Source organism: Chelonoidis abingdonii, chromosome 8 (genome assembly GCF_003597395.2).
Source record: "Chelonoidis abingdonii isolate Lonesome George chromosome 8, CheloAbing_2.0, whole genome shotgun sequence".
Lineage (NCBI taxonomy): Eukaryota > Metazoa > Chordata > Testudines > Testudinidae > Chelonoidis > Chelonoidis abingdonii.
The window spans coordinates 35,203,121-35,220,664 of record NC_133776.1 but is presented as its reverse complement, the minus strand read 5'-3'; the positions used below and the strand labels follow the sequence as shown (position 1 = coordinate 35,220,664).

The window sequence follows — 17,544 nt, the reverse complement described above, 5'->3', positions numbered from 1 at the left end:
ATGCCCCAGGGATAACTAGAGAACTCCATTACCTGGACCTAAGAGAAAATGTGGTGTGTGGTTTTGTTTTTGGCATGTTTCTTCTTGAGGAAAGAAGACTGAGGGGTGGACCCGATAAGTCTTCAAATATGTTAAGTGCTGTTATAAAGAGGACAATTCTTTTCTGTGTCCACTAAAGATAGGATAAAAAGTAATGACCTAGATACTAGGAAGAACTTTCTAACAATAAGGGTTGTTACCCTTAGGAATAGGCTTCCAAGGGAGGCCATGGAGTTTGCATCACCGGAGGTTTTTAGAAAATGGGTTGGAGAAACAACTGTTAGGGAAGTTCCAAGTTTACTTGGTCCTGCCATAGCATAAGGGGCTAAACCTGATCTCTTCTAGAAGTCCCTTCCAGTCCTACACTTCTATGATTCTATCACCTCAGTTTCCTTTCTCAAGTAAAAAGTGGCATTTCCAATAGCACAATCCTCCCTAACACAAAACTCTCTTTATTTTATTTATTTACTTTATTTGCCAGCAGTTATTCAGAGGGAAGGCTGCCAGCTACTAAATTGCCAACCTGCATTTGCAGCGTTTAAGTGTTCCTCAAATCTCCTGTGCCTGGGTGTAGACAACTAGGGGTTTTAGCCTCTCCCAAAAATTAGTTATTGCATTAATAAATAAAGGAAACTACCTCACAGGGTCCTAGAGGTGGGCTCCAGCCAAGCCTGAACATCTACACCACAATTAAACAGCCCATTAGCCCAAATCAGCTGGCACAAGGCAGCCATGGGCTTCTAATTGCAGTATAGACATACTCAGAAAGACCCAAGTTCCTTTGGCCTCCTGAGAATACATAATTTCTTAATTTTTTCAGCATCCTTTAGTAGTAGTACTAATTTTATTTTCTTTGGGTCAGATTGTGACTAGACCCTGCACAGGTACACAAGAGAAGGATTTAAGCCACTTTATACCCCTGGACCAGGGGCTGACTCCTAGTCTTTGTCCTCTTATTCTCCTAAGGACAGAGACTGTTCTGTGCTAGTGTTTTGGGGACACTTTCCACTCCAAAGGAATTGGATGGACATGCAAATGTGTATGCTACACACCTGAAGAGGTGCAGCAGTGGGTGCATTCCCAGTGCACACCTGGGAGCTCTGAGACACAATATTTCCTGTTGCTTCCAGTAGGAGGGTGTGGCTCCACAATGCAGCATCACAACAGCGACCACTGGCTTTGTGCCAATGGCTTATTTACAACTTTAGAATATTCATACTTAAATTACTGGGTTTCATTATAAAAGGGCAATGTACAAGAAAATAGTAGCCCATGGAGACTACTGAGAGAAGACTAAATGAGCTGTTACCATCATTAACAGTAAGCCAAAATGCATCATCAGGAGCAATCATATACCCTTTACCATCCTATTGCTACTGCCACACTCAATATCTATAATGGCCCCATCTATGTATTTTTTTTAATGAACCCAAACGCTATGGTATCTTGTGCTCAGAGCTTCATTTAAGCTTCCTCTCTCTGGCAAAATTGCTATCTAAAAGATGTATGTATTGAAGTATATAATTAAATGCCTTTTTAAAGACTTTAAGCTTTGCAAAAAATCCCAAAAAACAGTATTTAAGAATTAATTTGTCATTTGTAAAAAGCTTTTAGCATCCCTGGGATAGTTAAAAACAGATGCATGGAATTTTCAAGTTCCTGTAGCTGGTTGTTCAATGGAAGGAACATATTTTAGGGGTAGATAGTCACAGCTGTTCTTCCATCCAGGGAAGTAAGGCCCTACCTCACTTCATCAATCTTTTTTGAACCATAACCTAAAACAGACTATTCCTGCTCTTTCTCATGCTGCTAGTATCTGCTGAATTTTGTACCTTTCTTTTAAAATTTAACTTTGCATGTAAAAGGGTCAATATAGTCCTTGTACAGTGACAGCTTTAGATTTAATGCCATTGAAATTACTATTCTAACACTCAGTTGGTTTTGATAAGTCTTGATGTGTGTACTTCAGTCCAAGCACAGATGGTTAGTCAAACATTCAATCTATAAATACCTTGAACAAACATGATTTGATTTTTTTTTTAAATGGATGTGGGACCCATACAACAGGACAATATCTAGGTCTGAACCTGTATAGTGCTAAGGGCCTTTGAAAGCTATTCAGTTACCTCCACTCCTATTGACTTCACTCGGAATTGAGGGTTCTGGCTACCTCACCTCAGTCTGGTCTGGAGGCTGATATGAACTATAAAGTAAACGAGTAAAATGTGTTGTTTCTTTTGCACTTTTAAAAAAGCAAAGTTCCCTAAGCACCTGCTTTATTTTCAGATCTCACATGCCATCACTCTGTTAGGGTGCACATCTTGTTGTTTTGCAGAGAATTTGCATTTCAGAATGATAAAACTGCAGAAATGCTAAGCCTCCTGCTAGATGTCACGGACAGCAAACAGCTACAGTAATTTTAACTTTCTATAGTCACGGGGACCTAAATGCAATTATTCTATTCATCTCAGTCCCACCAATAGGGCATTTGCATTTGAAGAACTTTAATAGCCATTCTAGTCAAAATCAGGATGCCTTTGTCAGCATTTAATGTTCAACCTCGTTTGTAAATAGGATTTAAAAAATACTGGAGGACATCCCACTTAACTGCAAGTTGCACTGAAACAATTTTCATGCTGTATCCTTGGAAATCTTATCCTTATTTTAGGAATCAGTAAAAAAGATATGTTTACATGCTTAGGGCCTGATTCTGATATAAATCAGAAACACCTGTTGGGGTTATACCAGTGTAAAACTGGTTGAAGTGAGACAGATTCAAGAAGTACTTGAACAATCACTACCAAGCAGTGACTTTGTTTTAAGCTTTCCTGTCTAACAGTGGGCTGTCACTGAGAGATGGGAGCATTAAAAGTAGGGGGGCATAGTGCCAGGGATGGACTATGCAGACTTTATTATAAATCTAAGACCTGATCCTGCAAACACTTAGCTACATGTTAAATTATTCATGTGAGTAAAGTTAAATTAAAATCAGTGGGGCTACCTACAAAGTTAAGCAGATGCATAAATGTTTGCAGGATCAGAGCCTAAATCCTCCACTTCATATAGTAAAATATCACACACTGGAATTGATACAAAATGAGGAAAGCAAATATGGAAAACATACAACTGAAAATAATCATGTAATGATGAGCAAAGATTGCTTACAGAAATCCTAAATGAAACTCTACTAATACTGCTGCTAGAGATATGAAAAGGCAGACGAAGGAGCAATGCCTGGTAACAATTTGTTGACCTGTCCTTCCCTTTTATCCCAGACATCTTAAATACTGAACAAATCTTATGCCCCTGAACGTGTCTGGCATGGCAGAGTGTATGGTAAATGGCGCACATTTTACTCACTTTTTCATTAATATTTTTGAAGTTGTCTATTCTGAGGTGTTAATTTAACCATAATGCATCTAGCTAATTCCCCTTCTCTTGCCTTTGTAGACTGCAGGCTCTTCAGAATGCTTCCTTCTTTGCACAGTGCCTAGCACAATCTTCACTGATCTCAGCTGGAGCCTGTAGTTGCTGCTGTAAGACAGTTAATAGTAACTGACACATCTGGGCCTGCTCCTGGGGTTGCTGAACACCCAAAATCCCTCCTGCCTTGACTTCAATGAGTCTGGAGTCAGCAGGATTCCTGTTCTATTATGGATGCATAAGGACTTCAGGATCTGGCCCAACCATGTCCCCTTCTCTTCCTGCCCACAACGTGTGGTTTAGGCTTATACCTTACAATAATTTATACTTGGAGTTCCAAGATCTTTTATCAGCAGGCTTCTGCTCTGCTTCTTCTGACACAGATTGGTGCACACCCTCTGAAATTAGCTACAACTGCCCATTCTGCTAAAACAAGTTCAGATGACCAGTTGCTTAGAATTCTATGACTTTAATTCTGCTGGATTTTAAGCAAGCATTTTCCCCTCCTTTCCAGAAATCAGTACTATCCAATGGAAAATTAAGTGTGAAAACATCTCACCAGCTTATCGAGACTTCATTCATAACCTTGGGTAGTATTCAGTTCCCTATATCAGGTCACTATATGGATTGGTTTTTGCAATTCACTTAAGTCTTCACAAAACAATTGGTTGAACTTACTATCTAGTTACAAATCTGTACCTGATTAACATTAAAAATGGAAGTTGACACAGTTCTTGTTTAGATCAATTCTCTCTGTGGTGCAATTTGCTGCACTCACAGCGTCAGTGTAATTAATCAGAGGGACAGAAGGCTGTTCTAGAACAGTGGTTTTCAAACTTCTTGTCTGGTGACCCAGTTGAAGAAAACTGATGCCCATGACACACAGGAGCTGGGGATGAGGGGTTTGGGGTGTGGGAGGGGCTCAGGGCTGGGGCAGAGTGTTGGAGTCAGGGCTGCAGGGTCGGGCTGGGAATGAAGGGTTCATGGGTTGGGGGGGCTCTGGGCTGGAACAGGGGGTTGGGGTACAGGAGGAGATCAGGGCTCTGGGCTGGTGGGTGCAGGCTTTGGGGTGGGGTTGGAGATGGGGGGGGTTTGGGATGGAAGGAGCCCCAGATTTGGTGGGGGCTCAGGATTGGTGTATGGGGGGGTTATCACTTTGGGCTGGGAGGCAGGCTTTGGTGTGGGGCCAGGGATGGGGGAGTTTAAGGTGCAGGAAGGGGCTCCAGGTTTGGTAGGGGGCTGGTGCAGGCTTCTCAGTGGCTCCCGGACAGCAGCATGGGGGTGTGTGCGCGTGCTAAGGCAGACTTCTTGCCTGTCCCGGCAGTGCGGACCACACTTCACCCTGGAAGTGGCCAACACAGGTCTGGCTCCTATGCAGAGGCACACAAGTGGCTCTGCTCAGCTCTCAGCTGCAGGCACCCTCCCCAGCTCCCATCGGCTAGGAACCAGCCAAAGGGAGCGCAGCGCAAGTGCTTGGCAGAGGCAGCATGTGGAGCCCCCACACCTGGGAGCCGGATCTGTTGCTGGCTGCTTCTAGGGTGCAGTGTCAGAACAGGTAGGCACTAGTCTACCTTAACTGCACAGCACCACTGCCAGGACTTCTTATGGCCTGGTTGGCAGTGCTGACCAGAGCTGCTGTGACCCAGTGCTTTACATTCCATTACCCAGTACTGGGTCATGACCTACAGTTTGAAAACCACTGTTCTAGAAAATGCTATCTGCTAAATTTATTCTTTGCTCTACTCAGTTCTGAATCTTGGTCCCTTTATTAAAAGACAGAAAAGTCTGACTCCTATCAGAAATAGTGCCTGAACTGTCTATGGTTTTAACGCACAATTTTCATAGCTTTCAAATTTTAAAAGCTGATTTACATGGTACACTTATAGTGAAGTCGTCTTTGTCACAGAAAGACTAACACTTGTAGAGAGGTTCAACTTTAATTCTACTCCAGTCACTATATCCAATTACACTGGAATTAACTTTAGGGCATGTATATGGTAAGATAATATCCTATACACTAATATTTTCACTTCAATTATGTTATCAGTAACTTATCCCAGTTTCTATACAGAAGGCTTGATCCCCTTTCTCTCACAGTGGCATAAAGTCAGCAGTAACTTTACTGAAGTAAATGAAATCACACAAATACAAAACTGGTGAGAGATCCAAATCCTTAACAGCAGATGCCATTTGAGCGGGCAAGAGAAGTCAAGTTACTAATTGTAAATAAAACTACCTATTCTGATCAGGTACAACCTTAAGTTGATCTCATCATCCAACACACTGACTTCATTGTATCTAACGTGGTTACAAATCGAAGGCTGGAGGGAATGAAGATTATCTGTAAGATTGTTTCAGTGTTGCACATAATTAAGCAATAGCCACTTTTCTTGATTCCCAGGAAAGCCAAATTCCATGGGTGCAATTCCCACTGAAGATGTAACAGCACATTTGGCCCTAAGGAAGGGCAACCTGACTCTCAAGTAGTGGACAAATGTCTTTCATAGAATGTGATTATGAACTGACATGAGCTGATCCAATTTCTGATCTAAATGAATGATGACAAAGTAAAATGGTCTAAACTGAGTGTGGTCGTCTAATTTGTATTCAAAAGTTCCACATGCTGTAAGGCAGGGGTAGGCAACCTATGGCATGTGTGCTGAAGACGGCATGTGAGCTGGTGGGTTTTTTCCAGTGGCGCACACATTGCCCCAGGTCCTGGCCACTAGTCCAGGGGGCTCTGCATTTCAATTTAATTTTGCACGATGCTTCTTAAACATTTACTTACAACAACAGTTTAGTTATATATTAGACTTATAGAAAGAGATTTTCTTAATGTATTACTGGCATGCGAAATCTTAAATTAGAGTGAATAAATGAAGACTTGGCACACCACTTCTGAAAGGCTGCTGACCCCTGCTCTAAGAGTTTCTAGGACCACATGCAGATCTACTCCTAAATTATACTAAGCTATTAGTTAAATTGTATAGGAACAATCAGTTTGCTAAAGACTATATTCTATCATGACTTGCTCACAGAAAATCTTATTTTAAAAATTTACATGAGGCTGGTGCTTTTAGTTCCTCTGTAGGAATAAAGCTCTATTTCCCTTCTGATATCTTGGAGAAACACATTCAATCACTTTCATTGTTGACAATATAAAGTAACTATTCATTGATTAAAAAAAGCTGTGCTTTCTATAGCAAACAAGGCTCTAAAAATCACTCTTGAAACTTTTATTCACCCTGTTAGGGCAGCTCAGTACTATTCATCCCTTTGGTAGCATACTGTCACTTAGCCATGTGATCATTTTTGCTTCCTTTACACCAGACCACATTTATCCAGAGCAAGAGCCGAGCAACACTAGCTTTCCTTCTCTAATGCTTTGCTTGTATTGGGGTTCCCCTTCTTCTGTGGACTGATCCTCTACTGCCTTGCTGTTTGTTTCATACCAGAGCAAAGTTGTTATGAAAACACCAGCAGCCTGATTGATGGTGATTTATACTAATTTTCCACAGATCTACAAGACACTAGATGGCAGGAGGCAGTAGGAAACTGGGCCAACAAACCACTGGTAAGACTGATCCTCCATTTCACTCCTAAAACACTAAAATTCACTGTTCCTAACCATACAGGTCACTAAACCCAACAGTAGATCACTGAGATCTTAATTTTATTATTAAAGATTATGAGGAAAATTTGGCATCCTCAAAGGCCCAGCAGTAGTAGAAACAACTTCCTCCTTTATGTCACAAAACAAGTGTGCATGGAGTTCTACTTCCTGGAACTCAGTTGAAAGTGAACTTTCTGGGCAGTGCGCACAGCATGAATTGGGACAGTACAAGGTGAAGGGGGAGCTAAAGATCCTTGCTTTCTCTCCTAATGCCAGAGCACAAACTTGTTCCAATAACTGCAGTTATTCCAGCCACTAGGCTGCAGAATGTTCCATGGCGCAGCTGTGAAACTGTTCTTTGCGCTTGGTGGGTGGATATTTGCCCCTTTTGTCTCCCCACATACCTGAGCCTGGCAATTCCGGCTGATTGCTGGGCAAAGGATCTGCTCTCATACCTTAAAGGAATGACTCAGCTACTTGGTGAGTTACAAGAACACTATTCGACTCTAATGCATCCATGCTACCCGCTGATCTGGCGGGTGGGGATTGATTTATCTCATCTAGACATGATAAATCAATCACCACTACACTCCCCGTTGACTCAACTCCTCCAGGGTGAGAGGCAGAAGAGGAGTCGACAGGGGGAGCTGCGGCCATTGATCCTGCTCTGAGGAAGGGATGTAAGTTGAGATTGTGAATCTTACATCGATTTTTCCCCCCGCCCCTTACCCCAGTGTAGACCAGCCCATAAGGGAGTAGACTATTATATACATAGAGATGAATGTCAACTAGAATTCTTAGGTAGTAAGAGATTATGGGGAAATTAGGTGGGAATTTTGGCTGCATGAGAATTGCAGGGGTCAGAACCTAGAGCCCAATTCTTCCTTACTTCTGTTCTGTGGTATTTGCACAAGTAGTCACATTGCACTCTTGCATTGCCAAGTCATAACAAGAACTCATGACTATGATTCACTGCCTACCTTGAAATGCCCTGTTAATATACCAACTAGTGAGCATCACCCTGAGACATTTTAACAACCTTTTTAGGGTTTCTAGGCAGTATTTTGGAGCCCATGGGAACAGGCATCCCAACCTGGGTTGACTGACTTGGATTACTGGAGCTGCTGCTAGTAGTGCTCTAACATTACCTATGTAGCCTATGCTTTGAAGTTGCAGCCCAGGCTGCGATGCCTGCAGGGGGGAGACTGGTGGTTCAGAGCCCAAGCTCCAGACTAAGTCACAACTTCAAAGTTACGTGTTAACAGCTCTTGTTTGGCTAGCAGGGGCTCATGCTCGCGCTCTAATACTATGTAGATGTGACCTTGATGACTAACAGAATTTTTTTTTAAAACTTTTAACCAGATGAAATGGATTGGGTGGGGGGGGTAATGCCTTAGTTAGGAAGGTCCTCCTTGGGCCAGATCCCAATATCCTTATTCACAACCAGTACTATCTTACTCCATGAATAACCCTCACTCCCTGACCCCTAACTTCAGTGGGACTCTACCTGTGGACTAACCTGCCACTCAGTGTGAGAAAGTATTGGAATCTGGCCTCTTTGTAATACATCTTTTCTAAAGTTTCTTCTAAATAGTAAAACTCTCATGTAGATTATAATCAGTCCCTATGTAAAATATACTGCATTTTAAGCACCCCATCCTAAGACGCTAATAAGTCATGTTTTCTAAGAGCAAAAACCAGCCATTTTATTCAGTTTACAAATAAATATCTTTAGACTACATAATATGATTTTACTTAAAATCCATCTCCATTACTTTAAACCAAAACAAACTGACAGAATGCAAACCCATGTCTTAGTATGGTTTAACATGTAACAACCCATAACACACACCGGATGCCTTGATTAATCTCTGCTACCATAGCGATACATCTGTTAAAATGTTAATCAATTTCACATCAAGTAGACTGAAACTCCACTCAAACTGCTGGCATAGTTCAAACATGGTACACCTCTACCCCGATATAACACTGCCCTTGGGAGCCAAAAAATCTTACTGCATTATAGGTGAAACAGAGTTATATCGAACTTGCCTTGATCTGAGTGCACAGCCCAAGCGCTGCTTTACCACACATCTGTATTTGCATTTTATATCAGGTTGCATTATATTAGGGTAGAGGTGTACTTGCTTTTGAAAACAAATGAACATTGCATTGAATTTCATTTGATTTATGATGTGTGCAAAAGCTCATAATTACCAGAGTATATAATGTGAAGTAAAGAGATGACCTTTTAATCTAACTCTGTAACAACTGCATTGTTCTTAGATTATCAGGAACGACAACTTTTTATGGGCTGGGGGATGGCTGTTGTATTTCAGAGTTCTTTGCAAAGACTGCAAGCTTTCTATCAGATGTTACTAGCAGAGCAGTCTTTTCCTTTAATAAACATTAGAACAAGTTATTCTGAAGAGGTAAACATCGACAGTACAACTAACTTTCTTACATCAGCACTAAGAGGATGGCTCACCTACAAGACAATAGTAGCATAAAACTGCGTGGGTGTATGTACAAGCTGACTTCTAGGCATGTTAGACCATTTCTCCAGTAATCTGATGCCTTTCCACTAGGAATTGAAATAGTATAGACCATGTAAAATTGAAAGAGATTCAGACCTATCCTGAATACACTGCAGAACTTTCTTTTCTAATAGAAAATTTTCTCCTCTGATCTTCTGTACAACTACTCCATACACAACCTATCAAGATTACTTCTACACTAATGGTGAAACAAAGAAGCTGGCTTACAACATTTAAGGTCACAATTATGACTTAAATGTTCAAACAGTGCATCTTCAAAGCATAGGCACGTTCTGGGCCTGCTCAGTGCCTGGAACACCCTTTGACTTCAGTGGGAGGAACATGAATGGGATGAAAGTCATGCCCCCGTTGGGGGCCAGCACAGTTACCCTTGCATTTTCCAGACTTAAGTGGAGCACGCAGGCCCTGCGCTGACTCCCTGCATGGAGAATTTCACTGATGAAGCAGCTAAAGGACTGAGCCCACAGGCAGGCTAACCCCCACAACACCCTTGTGACACAGATACATATTATAACCTAAGTGCTTCTGTACTCCCTGGATATGCAGTCATTCAAGTACACACAGTATAAATTCTCTGTCCTTCTGATTAAGAAGCCTTACTTGCAGTACAAAGTGTGCTCAGTTCAATTATCTCCACTATCCTGCAAGTTTAGAAAAAAAACTAGTAGAAAATAACTCTAAACAAAAACTGTCCAAATAGTCTCCTACTAGCCAGTGTAAATTCATGAGTGGGCTTAGGCACCCCTAAGCTCTACTTAACCCCTGTTTTGAAGACTTGTGGGACAGCTTAAGAGTCCACAGGTCTTGTGCTGTCTCTCTGCACAGTAGTGAATTTCACCAGCTGGGAATTTGCCGGTTTATGGACTACAGCAGCTGGTTCTAAATGACTTTACCACAATGTATTGTGGTGGCTTTTTTTTTTAAAGTACATTTCTTAACTTCATTTCAAAACCTCATTTCTTAAGCTTTACCAAACACCTGAAAGGATTAATTTTTATTCTTTTTCAGTCATTAGAGACCTGGGGATGAAAATTAGGAGCTCTTTAAGAAGAGTTTTAGATGGCCAAAAAGGCACGATTCCACAATCAAGCAAGAGGACAAAAGTGGCTAAAAGCCCATCCAGGTTCAGTGGTGAAATGAAGGCAGCAAGTGAGGGGAGGAAGCAACATATAACAAATGGGTTGGGGTAGGATAGGGGGGAATGAAACCAACAGCAAGCACTTTTAAATTAGAAATAATGAAGTGTAGAGAATTGATAAGAGAATCTAAAGACATCGGGGGGTGGGGAATGCAGGGCTAAGGACAACAAGGAATTTCAGTATGTTCAGAACAAAATATTCTATCACTGTATAGGCCCGTTAGTAGATGGAGATGGTAAAACTAGTAATGATGCAGAAAAGACAGTGTTTAACATATTTCTGTTCTGTATTTGGAAAGAAACAAGATGAAAGACTTGTATCACATTAGAATGATGAAGTACCTTCCAGTCCAGTAGTAATCAAGGATGGTGTTAATACTTATCCCTAGTAGATATTTTGAAATCAGCAGCCCTGGATAATGCACATCCAAGAGCTCAAAACAGCTGGTGTAAGAGATCGCTGGTGTACTGATGTTCATTTTTATTAAATCTTGGAATACTGGGGAAATTCTAAAAGACTGTTTGTGCCAGTATTCATATAGGTCAGGTGAGATGACCCAGATAACCAGAGTTATTAGCTTGATCTCAACATTGGGTAAAACAATTGAATAGCGGTTAGGAGTATAACTTAAATCTCAGATCTTCTCATAAAAATGTTGACAAACATTAAAGAATGATTTTGACTTTTTGGTTACCTGTGCTGACGTAATATAGTTTAAACTTTTGTAAGGTCTTTGACTTAGTACCAAACAAGTTAAAAACTTTGGAACTATATAGTATCAAAGCACACATTAAATGGTTTAAGTGGCTAACTTTTCAAGTAGTTATTAATGTGGAATCCTCTCCAAATGGGGGTGTTCCTAGTAGGGCTCCAAAGGATCGGTACTAAAGCCAATACTAATCATCACTTATATCAATTACCGTACTTGATAGTAAATATAAAATTGGTGGATGACACAAGCTTGGCAAAATAATGACAAGGCAGCCATACAAAGCAATTTGGAACACTTGTTAAGATGGGGGCCCATTCAAACAATGAGTTTTAATACAACCAAATGCAAGGTCATACATCTAGGAACAAGGGGTGCTTGCAATGCCTACAGAATGGGGAACTACATCCTGGAAAGCAGTGATAGTAGACAAGTAAATGAACATGAGCTCTCTGATGCTGTAGCTAAAAGGTCTAATAATGTGATCCTTGTACATATAACAGGGCAGTAGTGAATTGGAGCAGAGTGGTGAAAATCCACTCTGCATACGGGACTGGTGATATTGATATTGCAATGCTGCATACAACTCCAGTATCAATTTTGAAAAGGTTGTTTGAAAAACTGGAGAGGGTGCAGAAAAGAGCCACAACTGATTTCAGGGCTGGAGGAAAACATCTCTAGAGTGAGAGACTTAAAGCTCAATCTGCTTCACCAACAAGATGTCAAGAGGTGACTTGTTTATGGCGTATATAAATACCTTCATGGCCAGAATATATTGGGTACTAAAGGGCTCCTTAATCTTGATGAGAAAGGCATAACAACCAGTGGTTGGAAGCTGAAGCCAAGCAAATTCAAATTGGAAATCAAGCAAAAGTTTAGTTTTTTTAACTAGTGAGGGTGACTAACCTTTAGAACAACCTACCAAGGGAGTAAGTGGTAGATTCTACATCTTAGTCTTCAGTTCACGACTGGATTCCTTTCTGGAAGACTGCTTTAGTTAAACAAGTTAACAGACTCAATACAGGGGTAATTGATGAGATTTAATGGCCTCTGATATACAAGTGGCCAGAGTAGCTGATCTAACTGTCCCTTCTGGCCATTAGAATGAATTCCTTGCAATTTAAGACAGACTTTGGTTAGGAGGGTAGACTGTAAACATCTCAGTCAATGTTTGAAAACTTAGAGATTTTTTTAAGGTCGCTTGTGCATTTTAGGATCTGATCATGCAACTGCATCCTCATGGAGGAGAGGAAGGACTATCTTCAGGGCAGCCAAGTCACAGGCTTAACAAAATGCAGCAGGGATGACACTCATAAGGTTGTGGGAGGGGAGACTGAATAATCTGCCAGGAAATCATATGTTGCCAAGCAAAGCAGCACTCTTCTTTTGGGGTTTATTACAAGAAACACATAAGCAAGTTTTCTTCAGGCTTCCCTACTAAAATAAAGGCAAAAGCCATCATCTTGCAACTACTATTCACTATGTTTCTATTAGTCACTGGCAGCTAAGATAACTCAGCACCTTCCACATGTCAGTTACCACCATGTATTTCCCCTCTTTTAACTGTAGGCACTCAAAGTCAGTATTAATTTTAGTTCTCCTTAGAGCTCCTTATTAGAGGCAAAAATCCCCCCCACCCCACTGTATCCATTGCTAAAACATAAGAGGACTTTATCTCTAGTAGTATGTACCTTATACCATTTAAACAAAATATTTGTATGCTGTAGTAAAGAAGCAAAAGTAAACCGCATTTTGAAGATTGCTCTGAGAAGCCTGTTGTAACAACCCTTAGTTTTTTCTTTTTGTGCATTAATTTTCTCAGTCTAAATGAGAATTTCCTTTTTATCAGCTGTTCAAAAATGCCTTATCTACAAAACACTCTATAGAACTGAGACAGCCAAGAAGTGTTGTACTTGCATTTTGTTCTATTACTATAAAATGGGTGTGGTTGACACACACATACTGTCAAGTGAGAAGTGATGTAAAAGCCTCTAGAATAGCATCTCATTTTTTATTGTTTTCCTGAGAAACCTTAACCTTATTCTGATTTCTTGTTTATTTTCTGTTCAGTGTTTAAGCCCCAAAAAACATTAGAGGAAAAAAAAATTAACAAATCCAAAATCACTAAATTGACAGCTTTTTAAAAAGCCCCTTATCTTTCTGATCTCTAGATTTCATTTGTATATATACAAATGTATTCAGATAACCAGAAATTTAAAAGTACATTGTCAGATACTAAATACAGTGTTAAATACAGTTTTAATATTTTTGCATACAGTGATTTCTACCCATATTTTGCACTTCCTAAATTATGCATAATCTGGTCGATCTCTTTAAAACTCTAGACAGCATTGTTTTAGTTCAACAGTTTTACAAAATGATTTGTTCAAAAAAAGCATACTTCTACTGTGCCTTTCTAACTGATATGTACTAGAAAAATAGACAGCTCCACACCTGAGAATATTACTAGTTTAAAAAACAAATTCCCCAATATAACTCTTGCTATTTCATATAGTTACACTTAGTGAATTCATCTATTATTAATATTCAGTGCTATATGCTACACTTTACTGTTTTTACCTCAAACTGTTGTTTTCTTAAATAACTAGCATGAAAGCCCTGCTAGAATCTACTGCCATTTCATTTTTATAGCACTTAGTTTACACTATTGCTATAGAAATGATCTTGTGCCACAGTGAAATCAATACTATGTTCCAAGGAGCTGAAAATCATGCTCTAAGGGAGAGAAAAAATGCTGGAAAGCGTATATTAAAAGCAAACAATTGCTAGTTAAACAATCCTACATCTCACTGAATATGTACGGTGAAATATAATTTTCTAATGTCCCACTATACGTTCCTCGGAAATCCCACTTTCTCTAACACCCAGTGAGATTCTTCTCTGCTAGAAAGCCATCCTAATACCCTATCCTTGCCTTAGAGTTAATAAGGTGCACTATCTGTATCTCTATTTTTATAGAGGTAGTGTTGCGCTGGCAAAGAGAGGAGAAATTTTTAAATTCTCCATGAATCAGAGCTCCCTCACGGCTTTGCTATTAATAATGATTAAGGTTACTGGGACCTTTCACAGCAATAGTTTTTGAAAGGCGCTGAGCACCTGCCAGTCACCGGCGGGAGAGTAGCTACAGCTTCCTATGAGCAATTACACGCATAGCCCCCTTCGTGCTGAGGGTAAGGAAGCGCCACAAGCCAAGAGGGCTGAGTGTTGGGCAGTACGTAACGGGGCATCTACCAGCCCCCTGAGCACCCTGCTCCTCCTCGCTAGCCTGCCCCCAATGCCCTTGCCCCGGCAGCCCGTTTACACCAGCGCTCCCCTAGCGCTTCGCTCCGCAGTGTCCTCACCGCAGGCTGCTTCGCCGCGGGCAGGAGAGGAGTCTGCCCCAGGGCTCTCTGCGCCCCACGCCGCCTGCCCGGGTTCCCCCTCCGCACCTGGCTCGCTCCTCGCCCGCGGTTTCACCCCCGTCCCGCTGCCCCCGGGAGCCGGCTCGCTCCCAGGGACGCCTTTGGCTCGGGGGCAGCCCGGCTCCTACCTGGGAACGGTCAGCAGCGAGTGGCCGGCCATGGCGGGGAGCGGCGAGGACAGGAGACGAGCCCCGGGCTCTAGCGGTGTCAGGGGACGAGCGAGGGCGCAAAACGCTCCGCTACTGCCGGCGCACTGCTCCAGCCCGGCTACGCGCCGCGCGCCGCCCTCTGCCTCGCTCCTCCCCCCCGTTCCCTCCTTCCCCCTGGAGAAAGACGCAGGCTGGAGCCGCGGCAGCCCGCTGAGCTCGGCCCCCTAAATTGCTAGCCCTGCTGCCACGGAAACCGGAATCCGGCACCTGCACCGCGCTGATCCTTGGCCCTGCTGCTGCCCCAACCTTCACGGCAAGGTCAGAGAGTCCGTGGAGTTGCTCTCACTGCACCAAAAGATTCCAGACCTCCATGCACCCTGACACGTCAGTGCCACAAAAATCCCGGCTCTAGCACATGTATCTTGCCCCCAGCCCCAAGCTGAACAATCTAAGTGAAAACAGGAGTAGCTGTTCCTCCTCCTGTAGATAAATCTGCCCCCTGATGCGTCTCAGGACAGTAGCACTGGAAAAAACACCTCTGAAGCTTGCCAATTTTTAACTCCAGTTCCCCCCAAATTCTACTAAATAAACAGTAGCTCCCGATGTAACAAAATATCCAAACTCTGTTGTAAACTGGCACTGCAAAAATGGGTATTTGGTACCAGGATCCTCTGCAATCCAGCTAATTTTTCTGAGCACAAACTCAAATATGGTAAAAAGACTTAAAAAGGGAAGTGCAGGTACTGCAATTTTAGGACATCAGTGCATCCCTGTTGGAAACACCGTAAAAACACTGATCCTTCTGGATCCTACCACCATTTGGCCCCCTATCTTCTCAAATAGTACAATCAAAATAGACAACAGATGCTACTACTCCTACATGACTGGAAGAATACAGGCTTCAGCATGTCCCAGTGCAAGAGCATTTGAGCCTTGGCAGAGTAAACTTTGGGCCACCAATTCCTGAATTCTACTGTGTAGAGTCCAAATGTGGCTGTTCTTAGTCTGTTATAAAAATCTGAATACTCATGCATCCTGGGACAGAGCACTATCCAAATACAAGTATAAATCTCTTAGATTGTTTTGAAGATCTCAGTCATTAGATCATAGAATCAGAAATGTAGGGCTGGAAGGGACCAACTAAACCTAGACCATTCCTTAAAGGTTTGTCTAACCTGTTCTTAAAAACCTCCAATGACTGGGATTCCACAACCTCCCTTGAAAGCCAATTCCAGTGCTTAACTCCTTATCTTTAGAAAGTTTTCCTATCTAACTTAAATCTCTCTTTCTGCAGATTAATCCCATTACTTCTTGTCCTATCTTCAATAGACATACAGAACAATTGATTACTGTCCTCCTTCTAACAGCCCTTATATTTGAAGACTATCAGATCCTTCCTTCAGTCTTTTCTCAAGACTAAACCTTCCCAGTTTTTTTAACCTTTCCTCATAGTTTTAGAAAACCTGACCTTTTATCATTGTTGGTGCTCTCCTCTGGATGATTCCAGTTTGTTCGCCTTTTTCCCAAAAATTTGGTGCCCAGAACTAGATACAATACTCCATCTGAGGCCTCACCAGTGCTAAGTGGAACAGGACAATTCCTGTGTCGTATATAAAACATTCCTGTTAATACATCCAAGAATATTAGCCTTGTTTCAACTGTCTCACATTGTTGAGACAGAAGGTGGGTGAGGTAATATCTTTTAGTGGACCAGCCTCTGTTGGTGAGAGAAACAAGCTTTCAAGTTACGGAAAGCTCTTCCTCAGGTCTGGGCAGGTCCCGACTTGCCCTGACTTCATCAGGTCTGAACTGATTAAGAGCTCCATATAGCTCAAAAGCTTACTTCCTGCCAACAGGTCCAATAAAAGATACCTCACCCGCCTTGTCTCTCTAATATCCTGGGAATGACACAGCTACAACAGCACTGCATATCACATTGTTGACGTACATTCAATTTGTGATCCACTGTAATCCCTAAATCCCTTTCAACGGAATTACTGCCAAGCCAGTTTTCCCCATTTTGTAGTTGTGCATTTGTTTTTTAATTCCTAAGTGCAGTATTTTGTATTTGTCTTTGCTGAATTTCATCTGGTTGATTTCAGACCAATTCTCCAGTTGGTCAATGTCATTTTGAAATCTGATCCTGTGTTTCAAAGTGCTAGCAACCACTCTGAGCTTGGTGTCATATGCAACTTTTATAAGCATACTGTCCACTGCATTATCTAAGTCATGAATTAAAATATTGAATAGTAATGGACCCAGGACAGAACCCTGTGGAACATCACCAGACACATTCTCCCAGTTTGACAGCAAACCATCGATGACTACTTTTTGAGTACAGTCTTTCAACCAGTTGTGCACCCACCCAATAGTAATATCTAGACCACATTTCCCTAGTTTGCTTATGAGAATGTCATGTGGGGCTTCATCAAAAGCCTGACTAAAATTGAGATGTATCACCTCTACTTTTTCACCTCTATCCACTAATCTAG

At 41.7% G+C, this 17,544-nt stretch overlaps 1 protein-coding gene across 5 annotated transcripts in view; it reads right to left on the bottom strand.

Annotated features, from left to right (window-relative positions):
- SPHKAP (SPHK1 interactor, AKAP domain containing) overlaps positions 1–15,775 on the bottom strand; it is a 116,549-nt gene extending 100,774 nt beyond the window's left edge. For 4 of the 5 annotated variants that reach the window (XM_075068502.1, XM_075068503.1, XM_075068505.1 and 1 more), the window contains exon 1: positions 15,032–15,159. In XM_075068502.1, the coding sequence (XP_074924603.1) occupies positions 15,032–15,063 (32 nt within the window). In that variant the 5' untranslated portion in view covers positions 15,064–15,159. Of the gene's footprint in view, positions 1–15,031; positions 15,160–15,319 lie in introns of those variants that run through there. The other variant, XM_075068504.1, reaches the window with a different exon arrangement.
- Positions 15,776–17,544: the final 1,769 nt, after the last annotated feature.